Source organism: Sphaeramia orbicularis, chromosome 17, assembly GCF_902148855.1.
Source record: "Sphaeramia orbicularis chromosome 17, fSphaOr1.1, whole genome shotgun sequence".
Classification (NCBI taxonomy): Eukaryota; Metazoa; Chordata; class Actinopteri; order Kurtiformes; family Apogonidae; genus Sphaeramia; species Sphaeramia orbicularis.
In genome coordinates, this window is record NC_043973.1 from 53,097,748 (window position 1) to 53,123,521 (window position 25,774).

The 25,774-nt window shown below is 38.3% G+C and overlaps 1 protein-coding gene across 1 annotated transcript in view; it reads left to right on the plus strand.

Moving 5' to 3' along the window:
• The first annotated feature begins 220 nt into the window (after positions 1-220).
• Positions 221-25,774, plus strand: part of retreg1 (reticulophagy regulator 1) — a 215,681-nt gene continuing 190,127 nt past the window's right edge. Inside the window, exons 1-3 of the mRNA XM_030159576.1 lie at positions 221-482; positions 4,470-4,576; positions 6,964-6,994. Coding sequence (XP_030015436.1) covers positions 286-482; positions 4,470-4,576; positions 6,964-6,994 — 335 coding nt within the window. The 5' untranslated portion in view covers positions 221-285. The remainder of the gene's footprint in view (positions 483-4,469; positions 4,577-6,963; positions 6,995-25,774) is intronic.

The window sequence follows — 25,774 nt, forward strand, 5'->3', positions numbered from 1 at the left end:
TAACTCTGATTCTAACTGACTCTGATTCTAACTCTGATTCTAACTCTGATTCTGACTGATTTTCTTGTGTGTTTCAGGCTTTGAGAAGCTAGTGGACCTAACGGTGGTCCAGTCTGGGGGGGGTGGTGTTTGGGGGTGGGGGGGTGGGGCTGTTCTCCTGTAGACCCGCCCCTGCATCGTCTCCTCCACCACCGGAAGCACCGGCCGGATCCTCTCCGGTACCTTGACGCCGGTCTGCGCCGGAAGAGCGGCAGAGCAGAGCAGCGGGGCCCCGGTCGTTTTCTAATGCTGGGGAGCCGGGAAGCAGGATCCGCGGAGGGAGGGGAGGCGGCGGCCGGGCCTCCGGGGCCGCTGAGCCCGGCTGCCCGCCGGGAGGAACCGTCTCCCGGCCGTGCAGGGTGTCGTCCGTCCGGCCCGGTGGACTGGAGGCGGAGACCCGGCAGGACCTGGGCTGTGTTTGCTGCAGCCAACGCGCTGTTGTGGTAGGCATGATGACGCAGGAGGACAGGCTGCACTGGCAACACTAGGGAAGGAAATGTGTCCCATCAGATTTAAAATTATAAAAGCCATTGAATTTCTAGCTCTGTTCTTTTTTTTTTTTTTTTTTTTTGCACTGAAGTTAAGTACCTGAATTTTTTTGTCTCTGAATTCAACTGTGTTCATGAATTTAGAATTAAAAAATTCAGATGAAAAAAATTCAGATGCAAAAAATTGACATCACACATCTGTGCTGACTGTCTTCCTGCATCGGCGTCACTTGACCAACCTAATGGAACTCATTTGGCTGGCTGGTGGTTTGACTTGAGATAGAATCCATTGCTTATCCTTGGTGTCCCGGATGTGTGATCTGAATTTTTTGCTCCTGAATGTTTTGCATCTGAATTTTTTTGCTTCTGAATTTTTTGCATTTGATTTTTTTTTTTTTTATTCCAAATTTATGAACATAATTAAATTGAGAGACAAAAAATTCTGATACTTAATTTCAGTGCAAAAAAAAAAAAAAAAAAAAAAATCAGATACTTAATTCAGGTGCAAAAAAAATTCAGATACTTAATTTCAGTGCAAAAAAATTCAGTGCTAGAAATTCAGTGGGTTTTATAATTCAAAATCTGATGAGACAGATTTACTTCCATACAATACTGACATGAACAGCACAACTCACACAACACCAGCTCTGTGCATAAACTGTAATGTCAGTGGAATGGAATCAGTGCCTTTCATATTCTAATAATGAGTACAGACAGTAGAGATGGAAGCAGACGCTTAGTTTACATCCTTTAACCCAGGGCTCTCAAACTCATTTTCTTTCAGGGGCCACATTCAGCCCGATTTGATCTGAAGTGGGCCGGACCAGTAAAAATCATAACATATAAATAATGACGACTCCAAATTTTTGTCTTTGTTTTAGTGTAAAGAAAAAAAACCCCATTAAATTATGAAAATACTTACTTTTATGAACTATCCAAACAAAAAAGATGTGAATAACCAGAAAAAACTGAAATTTCTTAAGAAAAATTAGTGTAATTTTAACAATATTCTGCCTCAACTTATCATTTGTAAAAGTGCATTATGGATCTGATCTACAAAGACACTAAACACTGAGGAACAGGAAGAAAATTGTTAAAATTGTGCTGAATTTTCTTCAGACATTTCAGGTTGTTCATATTTGTTCAGGTTATTCACATTTTATTGTTACAGGATAGTTTGTAAATGTAAATGTTTTCATAATTGAATGTTATTTTTTGCACTAAAACAAAGAAAAAAAACTGAAGTTGTTAATTCAAGATTTTTTTGCTTAATTCAAGATTTTTTGCTAAATTTAAGATTTTTTTTGGCTTAATTCAAGATTTTTTTTTACTTAATTGAACTTTTTTTTTTTGCTTAATTCAATTTTTTTTCCTTATTTCAAGCAAATTTTTTTTTTGCTTAATTCAATTCAGGACTGTGGATTTTTTGACTTTGCAAAAACATCTCACGGACCAGCTTGGAAACTTTGGCGGGCTGCATTTGGCCCCTGGGCCGCATGTTTGAAACCCCTGCTTTAACCCTTAGGTGACTGAGTGTCTGGACCCCCCACTCTGCCATGAATTGGTCCATGAAAGAATGATTTGATTTTTTTGAAAATGTATATATATATACACACACATATATATATATATATATATATATATACACACACATATATATATATATATATATGTGTGTGTGTGTGTGTGTGTGTATATATATATATATATAGATATAGATATATATAGATAGATAGATATAGATTTTTTTTTTTTTTTAAATATTTGTACATTTTTATGTATATATTTTGAACATTTGAAAGCATAGTATATAGAGTAAATAATATATAGTATATAACAGCAATCGAACAGTGTCAACATCCATTTAGTGAGTGACTCCTCTTTTTTTTTCTGAATCAAAGGTGGTGCGTGGGTTCTCTCCGGGTACTCCGGCTTCCTCCCACCATCCAAACACATGCACTGATAGGTTAATTGGTTAATCTAAATTGCCCATAGGTGGGAATGTGAGAGTGATTGTTTGTCTCTAAATGTTCAGCCCTGTGATGAACTGGCGAAATGTCCAGGGTGAACCCCACCTTCACCTGTAAGTAGCTGGGATAGGCTCCAAGCGACCCCCGTGACCCTAGTGAGGATGAAGCGGGTTCAGAAAATGAATGAATGAATGAATCAAAGGTTCAGATGTAATTCCATGTTAAATGAATGCAGGTCATTTGACCCACCTATGGAAGCTCGGGGTAGTAATACAAACACTACAGTTTCAGAAAATCTATAAAAGATATGTTTTTTGAGGAATACATGGAATATGAAATAACTTTTCTTTACAAAAATATTACAATAAAACAACCTCAGCGGGTCATTTTGACCCATTTATACATCCAAGGGTTAAAGTGGAAATGGGGGACCACTGTATAGAAATATTCTATTACAAGTAAAAATACAGAAGTATTTATATATTTTAAGGTGGGATGGAGCGTAGTACAGATGGCTCAGCTGATGTGTGGTGGAGTACATGGACTGTATATATTATATATTTTATATAGTGTATTTACATAAACTAGTAAAATTGTGGGTTATATAGAGAGAACATAATTAAGATAATCATACATTATACAGATGATAGGTAAAATTGTATATAATTATTGATTATAGCTAATTTGTATGGGTTTATATTTAGCACATATGTAGTGGATATAGACATGTACTGTATGAATGTTGGATTGGTTTAGATTGATATAGTTTGTGTGTTGTATTAAAATAAAGGGGTGGATTAAATAAGTGTTGACTTCCATCCACCTCCTTTTCAGATGTGCAAATAACACTTAACTTATATTAACTTCCAAAGACTCGGGAAAGTAAAAGTCTTTTTTTTTTAATACATAAAATAGTGTTGATTGGTCTTGATTGACAGCTTTTTCATATATACAGGCACATCTAAAAAAATTTGAATATCATGGAAAAGTTCAATATTTTTTGTCACTCATTTCAGAAAGTGAAACCCATATTATATAGACTCATTAGACATAGAGTTAAATATTTCAAGCCTTATTTCTTGAAAATTTGATGTTTATGGCTTACAGAGAATGAAAACCACCGAAGGAGAGGCAAGCAGTTTTGTTTTTGGTTTGGTTTGTTTGTTTAACACTTTAGCAGCAAAACTATTGGTTGAATTCATACCAGATTGAGTTCATAGATTGCCAGTATCCCAGAATAGATGTGATTATATTTTGGGAAAAGTAGGTCAAAGTTCAAATTTTTAATGAATTTTTAACAACCCCCCCCCCCCCCATTTACTTATAATGGGCAAAATTTCCAATCACTATAAAAACATGAATTTTTAACTCAATTCACTTAAAACACTGCACAGATATAGAGACTAATTTTAGGCATCACTCTGCAAAATATCTAAGCTATATCTTATTTTCGATTTTTATTTTTTGTTAAAATTTTAAATCTTTTTCTTTTCCCATTTACTTATGAAGGGTCTAAATTTCCAGTATCTATAAAAACATCAATCTTGTTTCAATGTACTTCCGACTTGGCTCATATATATAATTTTTATATTTAACAAATATTGAATATGGATGAAAGAGTGGATTGATGCCAAAATAAACTACAACACATGTGAGGGGCGGAGTTTGTTGTGTCTGGCACCACTCGTTTGTATTATTTCTACTTAATTTTTACTTCATATCAGATGGAAATGCTGCAGTTTTTACTTCACTACATTTATTTGACAGTGAGTTGTTATTTTATAGAAACATATACATATATTGCTTACTGATGTATTCAGCTCAGTTCAACTACAGATACAGATGAACCTTATTGATCCCTGATAGAAATTCAGTAAATGAATTATTATGATAACTTACTCTTTTTTTATTTCATTGATTCATTTGACTTTAGTATGAATCGTCAGCTCATCCACTAATGATGTCTCCTTAGGTTCGTGGCCTTCAGCTCTTTCCGGGTCTACAGCCTCCTAGCGTTCTTATTGGTTCTGCTGGTTGTCACGGTGACCGCTGCCGACATCTGCAGGTCCAGAGGCACAGGTAACGCACAAAGAGCCTCTATGTGTCTAAATCCTGTGAGGATGACAATGTAATAGTAGGATAATTGTAGTGTCACTGGTGTAACTCTGCGTTTTATGTATTTGTTGGTGTGTTCGTGGTTTGAAATCAAAACAGAGGCAGTAGTTTAAGGTTTAATCCAAGATGAGAGGCTGGGTCAGATGCTCAGATGATTTCATCCTGGTGGTGACTCATTAGCTCACGAGTAAAGATGAGACGAGGATGACAGAGGAGCAGGAGTTACTCATCAGCCTTAATGTCTAAATGTTGTCATGCCTAAGTCAGCATCGATAACATGTCGGTGTAGATCAGAGATGTCAAACATAGAAGGCCAGGTCAGAACCGGGCCGCCCAAGGGTCCAATCGGGTTCAATTCAGGGACCATAGTCAGCCCCATTCAATCTCAAGCGGATTGGACCAGTAGGATAAAAGCATAATAACCTATAAATAATGTCAATATTAATAAATAGTATAGATCACATCTACAAAGGCATAAAACATTTAGTAGCAGGCAGAATATTGATAAAATGGCACATTTCTGGTTCATATTTGTTCAGGTTATTCACATTTTATTGTGAAAGGATAGTTTGTAAATATGTTCTTAGTATAATGTTGTTATTTTTTTCCACATCAAACCAAGAAGAAAATGTGTAGTTGTCATTATTTATAGATTATTTTGCTATTATTTTTTTGAGATCATATTGGTCTGTATGTGGAACCTGAACTAAACGAGTTCGACACCATGGACCGTTAATATCTTCAGTGTAATTTTTAAATTAAATTTCTGAAGATATTACCAGTCAGTTCAGGGGCCACAGTCAACCCAATTTCTTTGGCCAGACCAGTAACATAATCAACCAAAAAGCTATAAGTAACTAGTGCATTGAACTGTGGGGAACCCTGGGGGTTCTAGACCCTCTGATCCAGTTCATTTCTTTACTTCCTTGATAAATTCCACTGCATTGCATTTCACAAATTCATCCCACAGGCCGGATTTGGCCCTGGGGCCACATGTTTGACACCTGTGCCTTATGGGATGTTTTTCTCTTGTGTCGTGTACATGAGTAGGTAAATAGATTGGAACGAGTTGACAGAGTCTGTCATTTAGTTTAAATATTACCTTATACATTACGCAGGCATTGTGGAAAGTATTGGACTAGGTGAATTTCAGAAGTTTGTAACTATAGAAAAGAGGATCAGAGGGAGCATTTAACTTAGTCCATGAGATTACTCCAATGACTTTCTTTTGTAAGACTTGTAAGACTAGTCTGTTCGCTGACCAAAAATACATAAGTATGCCAAACTGCAGCAGTCAGCTCTGTACCAAGGTAATTATCGTCTACGAAAACGAATGAAATGACGAAAACTAGAATTGAAAAAACATTTTCATTAACTGAAATAAATAAAAACTATAATAAAAAGAAAAAACAATAACTGAAACTGTATTGTGTGCTTACAAAACTAACTAAAATGTATAAAAATTATGGAATAAAATTCCCTTCGTTTTCGTCTTTGTCAATGTTGGACTGATTCGAAATCGATTTATTTTTAGCTAGCGGCACCATATGACACTTGTAGTTTCCAGTCGTCTTCTGGTCCCCACTCTACATGGAAACATGGAGACTAGAGTTGGGAGAAAGCAGCAGAGTCCTGTCTGGGATTTATTTGAATACGACGGAGAAGAAGAGAAAAGATATAAAAAAAACACAAACTAAAACTAAACTTAAACTAAGCACTTAGAAGAAAATGAAACTAATAAAACTAGCACACCTGCTCTAAAAATGAATAAAAACTAACTGAATTAGAGAAAAAAAAGTCTAAACTAAATAAAACTAAACTATAATGAAAAATCCAAAACTATTAGAACCTTGTTCTGTACGGAGTTGGTGTGATGCCCGAGACACACAGAGTCCACTTCCCTTTTATAATTTAGATGACAAATCCAAATTTTCCTTTAGTTTTTAATGCACAGCATTTACTTGTGCATTAAAATGATTTACAGTGTGTTGTGAGTACTTCAAATAAAGGATATGAATACTTGTTCTGCAAAAAAACACTTTGTAAATGCTGGACACTGTACATTTTACAATATATTTACAGTGTTCTGCTGTTAAACTAATGCTATCACACTTTAAATGATCTGTACAAAGGTCTTTACTTTTGGCGTGTTTTAATTCCTCTTTGAGTAAAAAGAACATGACTCATTTCTGACTTATTTCCAAATTGTTAAAATGTCCACAGGTCATGCTAATAATGTTAAAGATGAGTTCCAGTTTTCACTCCTTCATGTACACCTGTGCTTTTCTTGTCAGTTTTAGGACTGACGTGAAAATCAGTGATGATCAATAACAGATTTTCTTTTTTCACAGGAGCTCACTTATGGCGCAGCATGACGTCAAGGTAGGACTATGAAGCTTTCATGTCATTTTGCTGCTTTAGTTACTTTAACAAGAGTGTTTATTATATGAAATATGATTTAAAAAAAACAAAACAAAAATAACAGACATTACTTTGAGTGAAGATGAAAGTCATTTCTGGTGATGTCCTGTGTCTCTTAGCCAGATGTGACAGTAGTCACTTTTCCTTTGGACATCTGCCCAAAATGTTACCGATATTTACTTGATGTCAAAAAAACACAACTGTGTAATGTCAATTTTTCCATTAAATCACAAATGCGATGATTTGTTTATTAATTATCGTGACATGACACGAGAAGTCATCCCATAAACATGGTGATGAACATAAATATTGTGTTGATTTACAGATATATTAATTATTATTACACAGGGTGTATCGAAAAAACTATACATTTTGAAAAATTTCCCCCCAGTTCCGCATTTGGTAATTTTTGGAATTTTCTTTTCTGGACGTTGGTAGGAAAGGGATTGGTGGATATTTGTCCAAATTTATAGACCCAGGTTTTCGTGCATGAGTGAACAGGGGCAAATTGTGCAATCCAAGTTAAAACTGGTTTGCGCAAAGTAGCGGTGGGATTTAAATCCAATCAAAGGTCATGGGAGGGGTCAGTGGGAGGGGCCAATGGGCATCCATCTTGTTTTCCACAAAATTGCCAGGTTACAGCATTAACTCTTTGGCCACCATGTCAATTTCATTTCTTTACCCATGGCAGCTGTTCCTGCCTTTCAAAGTTAATTCAACTTGTTTAGGAGTGGAAATGGGATGGAGGGAGATACGGAAAGAGGAGTATGGCAGGATGGATCTCCACTTCCCAGTTTGCAGCCATCCTGTTATTGGAACATGCATTCTAAAGTGCAGACAGGTACTGGAATCTGGGGAGTGCCGACCTCCCATACATGTATGCATGTCGTAACGTAACTTGGGTTAGGGTTAACCCTGTCCTCAGTGACATTTTCAGGCCTAAACAAGTTGAACTAACTTTGAAAGGCAGGATCAGCTGCCATGAGTAAAGAAATGAAACTGACATGGTGGCCAAAGTGTTAATGCTGTAACCTGGAAATTCGGTGGATAGTTTGTAGATGTAAACCTTTTCCTAATGTAAATTACCTTTTTTCGCTCTAGAACATAGACAATGTTTTGGAGTTGACATTATTTATATATTATTATGTTATTATTTCACTGGTCCGGTGCACTTCAGATCAAACTGAGCTGAATCTGGCCCCTGAACTAAAATGAGTTTGACAACCCTGTATTAAGGGATTAGTCTATCAGATATACTGCATAAAGTACACATCCAGGGTTTCCTTGCCTTTGAGCGTAATTTCATTCATTCACAGAAGACACTTTTGATGTTACACTTAAATAGCTGTTTCTTTCTACATAAATATAATTTTCTCCAAGTGTAGAAGTTGACTCTTCATTGTGAAAAACTGCGAAGGCTGACATATGAGACACCAAACCATCACCTGTTCACAGTTAATTTATGGAAACATCCTCCATGTTTGTGTTCTTCCTCTTTGAAGATGTACTCGTAAAACCTCCTCGCCGTCCGCCCGTCTTTCTTTCTCGCGCTCTGTCTCTGTGACATTTGGCTGCAGTGTGTGATTGTGTAGTTTTCACCTGCTGGTGTCTATCACAGGTGTCTTGTGGGTAATTGTGTGTCAGCTCAGGCCACGTCTTAGGCAAAGGCTCGTGGGAGATTAGCCACTGACCCAAAATGCGAGCCGACAGCTGGAGTGTGTGAACCCACAGTGTGTTGGTGAGAAATGCATGTGTTATGGGTGGAGGTCCATAAACATGGGTGGGTTTGATCTGTGTCATTGATCAGACTCGACTGTTTTCACGATGAACCAGTTGGTTTGAGATTCCTAAAGTATGACAGCGTATTAGGACCACATAAGAAAATAAAAACACCTGTCACTAGTAGGGGTGTTAGAGAATATCGGTTCTGCAATATACAAGATATTTCATTTCACAAGACTGTGTTGATATTAAAAAGTACTGTATTGATATTTTTAGGTATTTATTCAAATGCAGATATGGTGGAGGTTCATTTTTTGTTTTTGTTTTTCTTTTGTTTATATTTTATTTATTATTATTTAACACTGTTTTATTAAATAATGTTAGTTCCTTTGTTGGTATCGCACAAAAATACTGTTCTGATGTTAGTTCTGAACTAATAGAATATGAACATTTGAACAGGATCTTAAACTGTAATGTCTGTAAAAGAGAATTTCAGTTTGAACACAGGAACATTTTGTGATATAGCATTAGATCCTGTTCTGATCAAATTAAAATGTGTTTAGTATTTGTGCAGATTTCTGGTGTAATTCAGTTCTTTGAGGAAATCATCATTTAAAAAAAAGAAACAAACAAAAATACGCTTTTTAACAGTATCATCATATATCATGATATATTGTATCATGATCCTAGTATTGTGAATTGTATCATATTACCAGATTCTTACCAATACACACCCCTAGTCACTACAAGAATAATGTCATAAAATATCGAGATAAAACCCATAATTTTACAAGAATGAAGTCGTAATATTATGAGAATAATGCCATCATATTTTGAGAGTAAAGCCATAATATTACAAGAATAACATCGTAATTTAAAAATGGGCCCTAAGGCTTGACATTTATTTTATAAAGTTTTGGAGAGTGTTTATTTAGTAGACCTAGAGGTATGGGGTAAGGCTGCTGTCAAAATATTTGTGTGCATAAGATAGAAATGTGTGCATGTTAGTCTGGAGTTGTGCAAAAAATAAATATTTGTAAACTCTTGTCTGAGCTTTCCACATTTTTTTTTTTTCTGCACAGTCTGACTGGCAGCAATCCTGCAAGTATCATAGAGGTAATGAAACATTGAAAAAACACATTTTGGACAGGTTTTGTTCCAGGGATCATCAAAATCTTTGTTTTAGATCCTAGTCCTAAGGATGCAAAAAGATCCAGACTAGAAAGAAAACTAAGGGGGGGGTGCCCGTGGACGCCTCCTAGGGCCTCTACTAACTGTGAAACTCTTGTCAGGGTTGGTTGGTGGGTAGGTAGATAGATAGATAGATAGATAGATAGATAGATAGATAGATAGATAGATACTTTATTGATCCCGTGAGAAATTCAGTTGGTACAGGTGCTTGAAATCCTTGAAAATGCTTGAATTTCGTTGTTGTGTTTTGAAGGTCTGAAAAGTGCTTGAAATTCTAACTCTGTGATGTGATTTTTTAAAATGTATTTTTAATATTTACTCTGTCAGGTTAAATTTCAAGCCAAAGCTACTTACAGAGAGGTGATACATTTAGAAAAATAAAACTTTGTGTCAAAAAAAAAATAAAAAAATCCAGGTACCTTTTTATTTTAACCTTTGTCTTGATGTGAGTGTGTCTGAAGAACACAAAGTGGCTTCCCTTTTTTTGGATAAAACTTTGTGTTCTCCTTTAATTCCTAAACTTTTTTCTATCATGAAACATCATTTTAGATGTCTGTAGCATAACACAATGTACATCTGTAACCGGTGGTGTTGGACTCTGCGTTGTCGGCTCCTGACAAAAGTGACAAAAATACAAAAACCTCCGGTCTGCGACCCCCATAACACATGCCCCTCTCCCATAGAGATCTGGAACAAAAGGGAAGATACATTAAATTATTAAAACTAGAAAAGCACTTGGAGAGCGCAGACCGCTGCCAAGGCAGATCTGCCCCCCCCCAATCACCACAAAAATGTAATCATTTGCTCCTTGTGCCAGTATCAACATTTCCTGAAAATTTCCTGAAAATCTGTCCATAACTTTTTGAGTTATCTTGCAAACTAACCAACAAACAAACCAACCCTGGCAAAAACATAACCTCCTTGGCGGAGGTAACAAAATACAGCATACCTGACAAAAGTGACAAAGATACAAAAACCCCTGGTCAGTGACTCCTGTAAAACATGCCCCTGGACAAACCAAATGATACAGAAATGTGTTTCAGCACGTCACGAGCACCTCATACAGTTTGAAGTAGCCAGTTCATTTAAAAATTAAATTAGCAGAGGCTAAACCAAAAATTTTCCCCGACTGCACGGCTGCTTACCTCTCCCATAGAGATCTGGAACAAAAGGGAAGAGGTAAAGGTGCAGAAACTGTAGTTCTAGCGGGCAGTGTCACACTGTAAATTACTCGTTGGGGAACAGACTCAAATTAAAAGTTCCACATACTGACTCAGAGGCCCATAATGTCAGGTATTAACCAAAAGAAATGGAAAGAAAATGAACAGATTTTGTGAAATTATAACAAACAATGCACAATATCCTCTACATACCCATGTTGCTGCCAAATAATTGACCCTGTTACACATCACTGTGATAAAAAGTGACAAAAATTAACATATGTATGCCTGTAGATATGGATTTGACCCCAGTGATAAGGGGCTGTGCTGGAAAAATTTGAAAATGACCCTTAAAAGTGCTTGAAACGTGCTTGAATTTGACCTTTAAAAATGTGTATGAACCCTGTCTTGTCCAAAATGTGGACAGTAAACCCATGTGTGGGTCTGAGGAGGGTCACTTTAGCAGATCCCAGATCAGTCCACATTCTCCAACTAAGATGATCCTTTTGTCTATAAACACTGCCCTCGTGTGGTTTGGAGAAGATTACCTTTCGAACCCTTTGGAAAGTGAGTTCAACTACAGTATGTGTCCACAAATGTGGCCTGTGTCGTGCATGAAAGGGTTAATATCCGACCCTTTAGCTGCTGTACATTCACGAATCTGGCCGATGGGATGAATTTGTGAAATACAAAATTACACTGACGATATTAACGATCAAGGATGTTAAAATTATTTTAGGTCATTTCAATCCAAAAATGATCAGACCAGTAAAATACTATCATAATAACCTATAAATAATGAAAACTGCAAAATTTTCTCTTTGTTTTAGTGTAAAAAGAGTTACATTACACCAGAATATTTACATTTATAGACTAGCCTTTTATAAAAAATGTGAATATCTGAAATGTCTTAAGAGAAGTATTTGGTATGTTAATAATATTCTCCCTGTTATTAAATGTTTTGTGTATTTGTAGATCCACTGTGATCCCTAAGTTGTTATGCATATATATAAATGATAAACTAAGGCAAAATATTAACATTGCACTCATTTTTGTTAGGAATTTTCAGGTTGTTCATATTTGTTCATGTTATGTTTGAGTACAGTTTCTAGATGTAAAAATTGTCATTACGAAATTTTACTTTTTTCACTCAAAAGTTCTTATCCTGTTATTTATATTATTTGACTGGTCTGGCCCACTTTAGATCATATCAGGCTGTATGTGGAGCTGAACTAAAATGAGTTTGACTCCCCTGGTTACAGCATAAATTCAGGATGTAAATAGCAATGTGTAAATAAATCTGTTCCAAATATATGCCCGTGTTTAATCTTATATTTCATAAGAATCAATTACTATACTGATTTTGAATGTTTTGTATTATAAAAAAACCCAGTATGAAACAAAAGTGGCCACAGACTGATACTTTTATCAGTATCTTAATCAAATCTGATTATTATTACTATTATTCTGGTGCGTTACACTGAACAAACACGTCACTGTTACTTTATTGGATTCTCACTCTGTTACTATGAATTCATGTCTTTTCAAACTAAAATAAAAATGATATCAGCTTCATTTTTGGATATAATGTACTCTCATATGTTCAGAAAAGTAAAGTGTGGTATGCAAAATATTTGCACTTTCCTTGAGGAACAGCGCATTTTGGCAGTTTTTCCAAACCTTGAATAACTCTTTGTTCTCGCTCTGTCACTTTGTCAATGATGATAAATTCATGTTTTTATTAAATATTTGGTTATTACTCCTTAATGGCATGTTAAAGTACTTGCTCAGACCTAGAATTTGAGCTATTATTTTTACTGTTAAATGAATTTTTAAAAACAGATATGGAATGAATGATCAACACAGATTGGTTTGAGTCTTTTTTTTTTGGACTTGTATTTTTCTTTTTTTTTTTACTTTTGGTGCTCTGTTTGTCCATTTAAAACATGTGTGTTTATATGGATGTATTTGTGTGGATGCCACCTGGATGGAAGGGGTGGGGGGTGGGGTGTTCACAAATTGTGTAAGAAATGATGTAAATGTTATGGAAAAATGATAAATAAAGTTGTTAAAAAAAAAGTTTAAGACCACAGCCTTTAAAAGCCAAAATCTGTACAAAACACAAAAAAACAAAAAATGGAATGATTAGTATTGCTGCACAGTGCTGGCCACGCCCTTAGGTATTTTACTTTACTATGAATCATTTGACTGGTTGTTATTAAAATGTGAATTGTTGGAACTTTAAACATGTGTAAATGAAACTTTATCATCCTTCATGTGGTAATTTCCAACATGTGTGGGTTTTAAACTGTCATTAAGGGGAATGTGGACAAACAACACGTGGTTTGGTGATTTATGTTTCTGTCACTTGGAGGAAACGTCTCAGCGAGCCGCTGTTTGTTCCCACAACAAACACAGTGTGTCTTAAGAGTTGTGAAACCTGAGTGTGTGTGTGACTCAGCTGTTTCTACCGGAACCGACGGAGAGACGGACCATGAGGCGGACCAGCCAATGGGGTCAATTTACAGGGAGGGGGTGTGCATGCGGCCGAGCGCTCTGATTGGACAATAACAACAAAATAACACAACAAACTGAAATCAACACAGTCAAATGACGTGACGCGGTCCGGCTTCGTGTCAACAAAAACACAGGGATTCCATGATGAGCCTGAAGTCACATCTGTTCAGTCACATGGTCAGCCTTTTTTTTTTTTTTCTTTAACATTCCTCTCAAAAATTATTGGGCATGTAGTTAGAAAACACTGAATTGTTGGACTACTGTTACTTTCCATGTTAGAAGTGGAATGAATATTTTATTAATGTGACATATCTTTAGTCTATTCTGATTACTTAAAGGTTAAGGTTAAAGTTTCAGGGAATATAATAATCATGTTCAACACTGTACAATTGGCTGAAAATATCAAAACAGCAAAAATAATTAACAAAAGGAACAAAAATGACAAATTGAGCAAAAATGAACAGAATAATCAGGTTTCATTCAACACATCAGATGTTTTTAAATGTTTGCGCTGCTTCTTATCGACACAAAATCGACAACATGAACAAAGGAATCAACACAAATGGAAAAATAGCAACAAAATCAACAAAAAGGAACAAAATCATCAACACATTAAACAGAACTTAACAAAATCATCAACAAAAATGAAAATAAATTCAATAAAATAATAAAAAAATTAACAAAAAAAATTTGCAAAAATGAACAAAATTATCAACAAAATGAACAAAATCACCAAAAAAATGAAAAGAAATTCAACAAACTCAATAAAATAATAAAAAAAGGCCAAAATAAATCACAAAAATGAACAAAATCATCAACAAAATGAACAATTGACAAAATAATCAAGAAAAATTAACCAAACAACAAATTACCCCTGTCCCTCTGTCCTCCTGCTGTTTTTACCCCTGTCCCTCTGTCCTCCTGCTGTTTTTACCCCTGTCCCTCTGTCCCTCTGTCCTCCTGCTGTTTTTACCCCTGTCCCCCTGTCCCTCTGTCCTCCTGCTGTTTTTACCCTCTGTCCCCCTGTCCTCCTGCTGTTTTTACCCCTGTCCCCCTGTCCTCCTGCTGTTTTTACCCCCTGTCCCTCTGTCCTCCTGCTGTTTTTACCCTCTGTCCCCCTGTCCTCCTGCTGTTTTTACCCTCTGTCCCCCTGTCCTCCTGCTGTTTTTACCCCTGTCCCCCTGTCCTCCTGCTGTTTTTACCCCTGTCCCCCTGTCCTCCTGCTGTTTTTACCCCTGTCCCTCTGTCCTCCTGCTGTTTTTACCCCTGTCCCTCTGTCCTCCTGCTGTTTTTACCCCTGTCCCCCTGTCCTCCTGCTGTTTTTACCCCTGTCCCCCTGTCCTCCTGCTGTTTTTACCCCTGTCCCCTGTCCCTCTGTCCTCCTGCTGTTTTTACCCTCTGTCCCCCTGTCCTCCTGCTGTTTTTACCCCTGTCCCCCTGTCCTCCTGCTGTTTTTACCCCCTGTCCCTCTGTCCTCCTGCTGTTTTTACCCTCTGTCCCCCTGTCCTCCTGCTGTTTTTACCCTCTGTCCCCCTGTCCTCCTGCTGTTTTTACCCCTGTCCCCCTGTCCTCCTGCTGTTTTTACCCCTGTCCCCCTGTCCCTCTGTCCTCCTGCTGTTTTTACCCCCTGTCCCTCTGTCCCTCTGTCCTCCTGCTGTTTTTACCCCCTGTCCCCCTGTCCCTCTGTCCTCCTGCTGTTTTTACCCCCTGTCCCCCTGTCCCTCTGTCCTCCTGCTGTTTTTACCCCTGTCCCCCTGTCCCTCTGTCCTCCTGCTGTTTTTACCCCTGTCCCCCTGTCCCTCTGTCCTCCTGCTGTTTTTACCCCTGTCCCCCTGTCCCTCTGTCCTCCTGCTGTTTTTACCCCTGTCCCCCTGTCCCCCTGCTGTTTTTACCCCCTGTCCCCCTGTCCCTCTGTCCTCCTGCTGTTTTACCCCTGTCCCCCTGTCCCTCTGTCCTCCTGCTGTTTTTACCCCTGTCCCCCTGTCCCTCTGTCCTCCTGCTGTTTTTACCCCTGTCCCTCTGTCCTCCTGCTGTTTTTACCCCCTGTCCCTCTGTCCCTCTGTCCTCCTGCTGTTTTTACCCCCTGTCCCTCTGTCCTCCTGCTGTTTTTACCCCTGTCCCCCTGTCCCTCTGTCCTCCTGCTGTTTTTACCCCTGTCCCTCTGTCCTCCTGCTGTTTTTACCCCCTGTCCCCCTGTCCCTCTGTCCTCCTGCTGTTTTTACCCCTGTCCCTCTGTCCTCCTGCTGTTTTTACCCCTGTCCCTCTGTCCTCCTGCTGTTTTTACCCCTGTCCCCCTGTCCCTCTGTCCTCCTGCTGTTTTTACCCCCTGTCCCCCTGTCCCTCTGTCCTCCTGCTGTTTTTACCCCCTGTCCCCCTGTCCCTCTGTCCTCCTGCTGTTTTTACCCCTGTCCCTCTGTCGTCCTGCTGTTTTTAACCCCTGTCCCTCTGTCCTCCTGCTGTTTTTACCCCCTGTCCCTCTGTCCCTCTGTCCTCCTGCTGTTTTTACCCCCTGTCCCCCTGTCCCTCTGTCCTCCTGCCCCTGTCCCCCTGTCCCTCTGTCCTCCTGCTGTTTTTACCCCCTGTCCCCCTGTCCCTCTGTCCTCCTGCTGTTTTTACCCCTGTCCCCCTGTCCTCCTGCTGTTTTTACCCCCTGTCCCTCTGTCCTCCTGCTGTTTTTACCCCCTGTCCCCCTGTCCCTCTGTCCTCCTGCTGTTTTTACCCCCTGTCCCCCTGTCCCTCTGTCCTCCTGCTGTTTTTACCCTCTGTCCCCCTGTCCCTCTGTCCTCCTGCCCCTGTCCCCCTATCCCTCTGTCCTCCTGCTGTTTTTACCCCTGTCCCCCTGTCCCTCTGTCCTCCTGCTGTTTTTACCCCTGTCCCCCTGTCCCTCTGTCCTCCTGCTGTTTTTACCCCCTGTCCCTCTGTCCCTCTGTCCTCCTGCTGTTTTTACCCCCTGTCCCTCTGTCCTCCTGCTGTTTTTACCCTGTCCCCCTGTCCCTCTGTCCTCCTGCTGTTTTTACCCCTGTCCCCCCTGTCCCTCTGTCCTCCTGCTGTTTTTACCCCTGTCCCCCTGTCCCTCTGTCCTCCCTGCTGTTTTTACCCCTGTCCCCCTGTCCCTCTGTCCTCCTGCTGTTTTTACCCCTTTCCCCCTGTCCCTCTGTCCTCCTGCTGTTTTTACCCCCTGCCCCCCTGTCCCCCTGTCCCTCTGTCCTCCTGCTGTTTTACCCCCTGCCCCCCTGTCCCCCTGTCCCCCTGTCCCTCTGTCCTCCTGCTGTTTTTACCCCCTGCCCCCCTGTCCCCCTGTCCCTCTGTCCTCCTGATGGCTGCCTGTTGGAATGAAGTGTGACTGGTTTATTTTTAGATGAGTCCTCTTCAAATACTCCAACCGGGGCTTCATTGAGGATAAACACAGGCTGCTCTCCCACCGTGTGCCACCAAAACCTGAGTTTGGCTTGACCTACAATCTGCGTTGCTGCTTTTGTTTTTTTTTGTTTTTTTTTAAATTGCTGTCAGGAAGACGATTTCCATGTGACTTTTTATTCCAACCTCAAATATTGTATAAGTATTGAAGGTTGGGTCTGCGTTTGGTCGTGTTTTTGAATTTTCCGAAGGTTTACCTGAAGGTTTTGAGATGTCGCCTGAAGATCACGGGCCTGGACTGAGGTATGAACCAGTGGATGCATGGACAGTAGGTTTATGGTGTTTTTAAAGTGTCAGGTCACATTAAAAGGTCACTTATCGAGCTGAAATCACACCTCTATAGAAAAAAAAAATCACATTTTACCAGGTTTTGTAATTGAGGGGGTGCAGAGCAGAAGGACAGAATGTGTTTTCCTTGTTTGGTTTGAGGAGCTTTGGACATTATGTAAAGAGATTTCTTATGGAGACTCAAGCCCAGTTCCTGTTTGTGTTTTGATTGTGCAATCAGTGTTTGGCCTCTTTCCTACGTGAATACATCCTGACCTCAGCCTGTGGCATTTGGGGGATTTAACCCCTTGGACATTATTGTCATGAATTCACCTCAATATTCCACTGTTTTTGTTTGTTTGTTTGTTTTTTATGATGAGGCGCTGCTCAACACTCTTTCTGGAAGTACACACTGTCACCTTCTTTAACCCTCCAGTACTCCGCCCACAGAGGTCCTTCATATTCACAGTGAGCATGTTATCTTCACAGGACTGTAGTAATGTCAAAAAATTTTTCATACAATTTGTTTTAAACTTTTTTTTTTTTTTTTGATTTCATCAACTTGAGCCACAAACAAAAATACCAAATACTCAATAACTATCATATTTTTAATCCTTAAATGCCGTGTTGGTTATGTAAACAAACCATATTTTGATGCGAAAAACACTTTTTTTTTTTTTGTTTTTTTTTTTAATATACTGCATAAAAATTGTTTAATTTATTTTTAGATTTTTTTTCATCCTGGCATATGTCAATGGTTAACACCAGCATTGGTTAATATACATTATTATTTTTTGTGCTAGGTCAAATGTTAAATGCTAAAATGTGTCAGTGTGCATTTTGTACTCACTTGGTAGAAGGGTGTTAGTGTAGGAATTTAACACTGTTCACAATGTGTCGATTTTAGTGGATGGGCTGAAAATCATGCAAAAAATGATTAACTTTTGAATTCTGACCTAAAACAAATTGTGAAAAATTAATATGAACTTTTCTAACATGAAGTGCAAAGTGTGCATAATATGCTCACTAGGATACTGGACTCTTAAAGTGGTAAAAGTTCTTCAGATTTTCCAGTAAAAGAACAGATACTGATTCAACTTTTGTGGCCCTGAAATGTACTGAAATAAAGTTAAATAAATGCTATAGGTTATTTATGTCTCCGAACTGAGTAAAAAAATGCGCGGCAACACATTTTAGCGTTAAACATTTGACCTAGCACAAAAAATAGTAATACACATTAACCGAAATTGTTAATCATTGACATTTGCAAGGCTGCAAAAACAAACAAACAAACAACAAAAATAATAATCAAATTTTTATGGAGTATATTGAAAAAAATGTTTTGTGTTTTTTGCATCAAAAAATATGGTTTGTTTACGTTACAAATTTTATTTGTTTAACTTTATTTCAGTACATTTCTGGGCCACAAAAGTTGAGTCAGTATCTGTTCTTTTACTGGAAAATCTGAAGAATGTTTACCACTTTAACTGTCCAGTATCCTAGTGAGCATATTATGCACACTTTGCACTTCATTTTATAAGAGGTCATATTAATTTTTCACAATTTGTTTTAGGTCAGAATTCAAATGTTGATCATTTCTGCGTGATTTTCAGCCCATCCACCAAAATCAACACATTGTGAACAGTGTTAAATTCCTACGCTAACACCCTTGTACCAAGTGAGTACAAAATGCACACTGACACATTTTAGCATTTAACATTTGACCTAGCACAAAAAATTATATTTGTGTATTAACCTCTGTTGGTGTTGATCATTGACATATGCCAGGATGAAAAAAATCTAAAAATAAATAATCAAATTTTCATGTAGTATATTGGAAAAAAAAAGTTTTTTGTGTTTTTCGCATCACAAATATAGTTTGTTTACATAACAAACATGGCATTTAAAGGGTTAAAATATGACCGTTATTGAGTATTTGATATTTTTGTTTATGGCTCAGGTTGATGAAAAACAAAAAAAAGTTAAAAAAAAAAAAAAAAAGCTAAAAACAAACTATGAAAAACATTCTGCAGTTATATAGGCGACCACTACATTCTTACAAATTAATCTCTAATTATCTGACTACTAGGATTAATTGATAAAAATCCATCCATGTGCAGCGATATGTAAACCTGAAGATGCAGAATACTGAGAGGGGTTGAGAGTCTGACGTGTAATTGAAACGTGAGGCCGGTGAAGGTGGACGAGCCCTAGAATCTTCTTGGAAAGCGCTGGGCTCCATTGCATCACCCCTCCTCTCCGTCAACAACACTGCCATCTTATGTTTCTTCCGGACACATGGCGTCTCTGGAAGGCCTCGACTGTAAACGGGACGGGGGTGTTTTACGCTACGTGGTTGCGTACGGGACATAAACAGGTTTACGTCATGTCACAGTCAGGCAGGGTCGGTACAGGTGCTTGAAAACCTTGAAAATGCTTGAATATCAATGTTGTGTTTTTAAGGTCTGAAAAGTGCTTGAATTTTAGTTTAAGTGTTTGAATGTTCTTGCAATTATAACTCTGTGGTCATGTGATGATTTATTTTATATTTGTTATTTTTTTTATTATTATTGAAAACATACCTATTTAAAAAGGCTTATAATTGTCGATGTTCATGTTTTTTTTGGGATCTGTCCTTTTCTGCTTTAGCACTCTGAGATTCACTGAATGAAGTGTGCGTTATAAATAAAACGTATTATTATTATTTATTTTATTTGTAATATTAACTCAAGCCAAAGCTACTTACAGAGAGGTGATACATTTTGAAAAAACAAAACTTTATGTCACAAAAGTTCAGATAAATAGATTTTTATCTTAATCTTTGGCTTAGTGTGTCTGAAGAGTGCCAAGTGGCTTCCCTTTTTTGGATAATACTTTGTGTTCCACTTTAATTTCTAAACCTTTTGCCGTTATGAAACATAATTTTACACGTTTATAGCATAATGCAATGTACATAATTGTGATAAAAAGTGAAAAAAAAAAAATCATACGTATTCTTGTAGATATGTATTTGACCCCAGCGATAAGGGGCTGAGCTGGAAAAACATGAAAATGACCCTTAACCCTTTATCGAGCAAGTGACTATTTTTGGTAATTTCCACATACATTACAAGACAGTGACAGTAACAGTTCCGGTTAGGACAATGAGTCTCCAATCTCAGGTCCAATGTGGTCTCCAGGGTCTGTAAGGTCCAATGTGGTCTCCAGGGTCTGTCAGGTCCACCTGTGCTTTGCCCGGTACCATGAAGTAATGGAACTAATGTAAGGAATGATGTTCAAAGGGATCATGTGGATGTGGACAGGGGTCTGGACCAGCATGCATGGGGGTCCAATGTTTTAAAACGTATGTTCCTTTCTTGGATTTTTTTGCCACTTATGGGTAAGGAACCAAATATGGTAACTTCGTTAACCTTGATACTCTACGTAATGATAAAAAAATTTTGAAAAAGTTCTTAAAAGTAATAAAGTCTTGTTCTGTCCTCCAATAACACACTGAGGTTGAAATTATGAATTTCAGAGTATTTCTATGAGTGAACTATAAAGGGCTTCAATTTGACCTTAAAAAATGTGTACGAACCCTGAGTCCCAGGCCATGTCCACACAAAACCACATCTTTCCTATCTGGTATTTTGCTGTCGTTTTCAGGGAATATGTGCATCCACACGAAACCACTAAAAACGATGTAGTACAAATGCCAGGCCTGTAGGTCGCGTTGTAATGCTCTCGCAAAAAATGGAGAGGATGTGGAGCATGTCCATAGAGCTTGCTCGCTGTATACAAACCATAGACTACAGAAGAAGGGGGGGCGCGGCCATGGCTCAGATGGTAGTGTTAAAGTCTACAAATAACCGAAGGGTTGGCGGTTCAAATCCCGCTCTGTCCCAGTCATGTGCTGTTGTGTCTTTGGGCAAGATACCTCACCCTCCTTGCCTCCAGTGCTGCTACTCACACTGGTGTGAGTAGCAGCACTTTGGTGGTGGTGGGAGGGGCCGTAGGCACGGATTGGTAGCCATGCTTCCGTCAGTCTGCCCCAGAGCAGCTGTGGATACAGATGTAGTTCACCACCACCAGAGGGAGAATGTGAGAGCGAATAATGGATCCACTGTACACGCTTTGAGTATGCGTTCATAGAAAAGCACTATATAAATCTAATCCGTTATTATTATTATTATTATTAAGAAGAACAACAACAATAACAACATGGCGAACACAACTGTGAGCATCTTGTTAACTATGGTTGCTTGTTGCTCATTGTAATGAAAGAGTAGCTGAAGATTTGGAGTCAGTATTTCCAATAAGCTGGGCCGGCGCTAGGAATTATGGGCCTCATGAAAGCTAAACGATGAGGGCCCTTCATAAAATTCAGGATTGATTTGTCTGAGTGGGGGGGGGGTGTATGTGTGTACATGGGGGTTGTGGTCCATAACTAATGTAACTACCACTGGCTTGAAGCGAAACTGAAACTTAACATACTTTCCAACTCCCGGCTTCTATGCGTCTATTATTCAGCGGATCTTAAACAAAATTTTTACAACTTCTAACCTGTATCCACTGGCAATAAGCTCAACAGCTGTAGTCCGCCGTTGTTGTTGTGAAGTGGCATCTTACTTCCGGGTTGAAAGGTAAAAGAGGTGGGGCTATGACATCATCGTTTTAGAAAAGTTGCAGTTTGGTCATACAGATGAAGACACAAAACTGGCGTTTTCAAATTTATCCACAGGTTCAACGTGATATCATGAATTGCGTACAGATAACACGCCAATTAAAAGTGCTTTCAGCGTGTGTATTTACGCCGCGTAAAATAGCACGCCATTAGCGCAATTAGCGGCTAGCGTGATTAGCAGTTAGGGTTAGTGATTAGTGCAATTAGTTGTTAGCAATTAGCGGTAAGGATTAGGTTTATGGTTAGCGATTAGCAGCTAGCGCAGTGACATGCTATCAAATAGAATAGAATAGAATGCTTTTATTGTAATTATACATATGTACAACAAAATTAAAAGAGACAACTCTCTAGTGGTGCACAGTGCAAAACTGAGCAAAAACACACAAAACCACTGGGAGAGTTGTCTGACTGCTGCACTCCTGCGCACCGCCATGGCATTAATAACTCATGAAAGGATGAAAATGCGTACGTATAACACGCCAAATGCAAATAAAACTGATGTCACATACCACGCACTTTCATGAGATCAGTCTGACAGGTTTCAAAAAGTTGCGGTTTCAGTGACCTGAATACGCTGGTTTTGTGTGGATGAAAGGCCTATCCGATACAAAACTTTCTGCGGATACGAGGTGAAACGGGCTTTTGTGTGGACAGGGCCACAGTTTGATGGGTAAACGCTGAAGTAACCACATGGACCGTCCCTTCGTCCCACAGCCTGGATGTTTTTGCCGCCATTCCTTGCATTGTTTGTCTGGCTCTATTTTTAAAGCGCCGTCACTGGGCTTGTTAGAGGCTCAGACTTGCCACTCCCTGTGTTGTTTTAGAGATTACCAAAAGGGTCGAAAGTGATTTCAGACCAGCAGCTGCTCCACTTGGGTTTTCTGTGGACGGAGGGGAGAGCTGCCGCGTAATGACTCAGAGCGACGAAACGTGATATTTTCTCTTCTTGGTATCCAAAGCGGTTGTGGAGCATGTGACAAGATGTCTGAAAAATGTCAGGCCTTTGCAACTGGTGTGTATAAAGGTGACAGTTATTCTTCTGGAGTTGTGTAAATGTTGTTCGGATTAAATCTGAAATGAAGTGAGCTGGACAGACACATGTAACTAATGTATGGGCCAATAAGTCCGGCAATAATCTTCTGTTTCTTGTAAGACAGCACAATCTTATTTTTATTTATTTTTTTTCAGAATTTCAGATTTTGTGCCAGTATCGAACTGTGAAACCTGAACAGCTAAAAATACAACATAAATCACTGGTTTCTGTAAGGCAAGGAATAGGAACAGAGTCATACTTAAAAAGAAAAAAGAAAAAAAAATAAGGGTTGACACATTTTTCCCGACAGGTCTTCTTGAAATAGTCTTTGAATATATCCTCAACATCCTCCCATATTTATTCAATATTTATCCAAACATAAATGCACTATTTTTATGTAGACTTGACATGCACATTGGATGGCCTGTAACTCTTCATGTTGGTGCAATGGAGAAATTCCGACGGTTTCTGAACCTGAGAGTTGTGTTTTATAGGTTTTATTGGGTCAATATGGTAATTTCACTCATACCTGTACTAGAAGCTGGAGAAGAAGCCGGTTTAGTGGTTTTATAATACACAGTAAATTGTAAATGACTGCTAGATTTTTAAACATCTTTAGTGTTCCACAAATGTTAGCGTGGACAGAGTCCGTCCGCCCGAAGTGCCAACAACTGGTGAATCTGAGCATCTCCCCAGTTCCACATCTGTCTGGTCATGTTGATATGTTTGTTTACTGTACATGCTCCATTTTTAAATCCCCCCCAGTGTGGGGGTCACACACACAACTCTAGGGCTGTGTATTGGCAAGAATGTGGCAATACGATACAAATCACAATACTAGGATCACGATACGATATGTGATGATAGTGTTAAAACAGCCATTTTTGTTTCTTTTTTTTTAATGATTATTTCCTTGAAGAATTGAATTACACCTGAAATCTGCACAAATACTAAACACATTTTAATTTGATCACAACAGGATCTAATGCTATATCACAAAAAGTTCCTGTGTTAAAACTTAAATTCTGTTTTACAGACATTACAGTTTAAGATCCTGTTCAAATGTTATATTCCATTAGCTCAGAACTAACATCAGAACATTATTTTAGTTCAATCCCAATAAAGGAACTAACGTTATTTAATAAAACAGTGTTAATAATAATATAAACAAAAAAGAAAAACTAAAAAACTAAGATGAACCTCCACAATATCTGCATTTGAATAAATACATAAAAATATTGATACAGTATGTGAAATGAAATATCGCGATATATAGCAAGAACCGATATTTTCTTACACCCCTACACAACCACCTCATCCAAACGTCCACACCTTGGTTGTGGAACCAGAGGTGTTCCTTATCCATAGCGTTCCTGAATCCTGATTCCACCTTCATCAGGACTCTGTTCCTACCTCCAGAGGAGTTACAGAGGTGGAACTGAATGATCCACCATTTCATTTACACAGACGTCGATTCGGAATAAAGGGGAAATATTCCAGGGAAGTTCTGGGGAATAGGGGCTTATGAGTGCCCTATAAAGCAGTGGGTCCAACGGTTTTTGCCTCATGACCCCATTTTAACATCACAAATTTCTGGCGACCCCAGACATTCAAAACAGAGACATTTTTTTTGCTAAAATTAATTTGTTTTTTGATCATGTAATAGTTGCTATACTATGTTGCAAATAAACATATTTTAGAAGACATTTAGTCTATATTATTATGGACATGGAGGCAGAAAAGCCAGGAGTAGATCAAGGTTATAATAGTTTTGGATTTTTCATTATAGTTTAGTTTTATTTAATTTTGACTTTTTTTTCTCTAATTCAGTTAGTTTTAATTAGTTTTTAGAGCAGATTGCTAGTTTTTCATTTTTTCTAAATGCTTAGTTTCAGTTTAGTTTTAGTATTAATTTTAGTTTTGTTGTAGCTTTTCTCTTCTTCTCCATCGTATTCAAATAAATCCCAGACAGGACTCTGCTGCTTTCTCCCAACTTTAGTCCTCCATGTTTCCAGGTAGAGTGGGACCAGAAGACGACTGGAAACCACAAAGTAAACAGACCGGTGAAGTGTTGTATGGTGCCGCTAGCTAAAATTGCCGGAGCAAAATAAATCACTTTTGTATCCAATTCGACATGACAAAGATGAAAACGAAGGGAATTTTATCCATAGTTTTTTATTCGTTTTAGTTAGTTTTGTGAACACACAATACAGTTCAGTTAGTTATCATTTTTTTCTTTTAATTGTTTTTACTTATTTCAGTAAACGAAAAAATGTTTTCAATTCTAGTTTTCGTCATTCATTCATTTTCATTAACGATAATACCTTGGTGTAGATTATTGCACAAAGTGAGAATTTGATTTCCTTGGTCAGGATATGTACAGTCAGTCCAGCGTGTATTTACAAGGCTGACAATTAATACTGAACAAACAAGAACTCCAAACTATGAATTATGAAGAGCTGCAGCATCTGAAACTGACCACAATGAACATTTGACAGATAAACAGAACCACAGTGCTTCAGTTTCAGACTCACAGTTTGTCATTGTCTTTATGGATGGGGTTGTCTCTGGCAACTCACCATATATTTTTTATTAGTAAGTTGTTTATTTATTTTTTTTATCAATTACTAGAAATTTCAGGTGACCCCATTTGAATTATAGGTGACCCCAAAATGGAAAAACACTGCTGTAAAGGGTTAAAGACCAGGGGAAACTTTTTAGCTTTGAAACTAAAGTGACTGTTTTCTGTGATATTCTTCAGATGGTGCTTT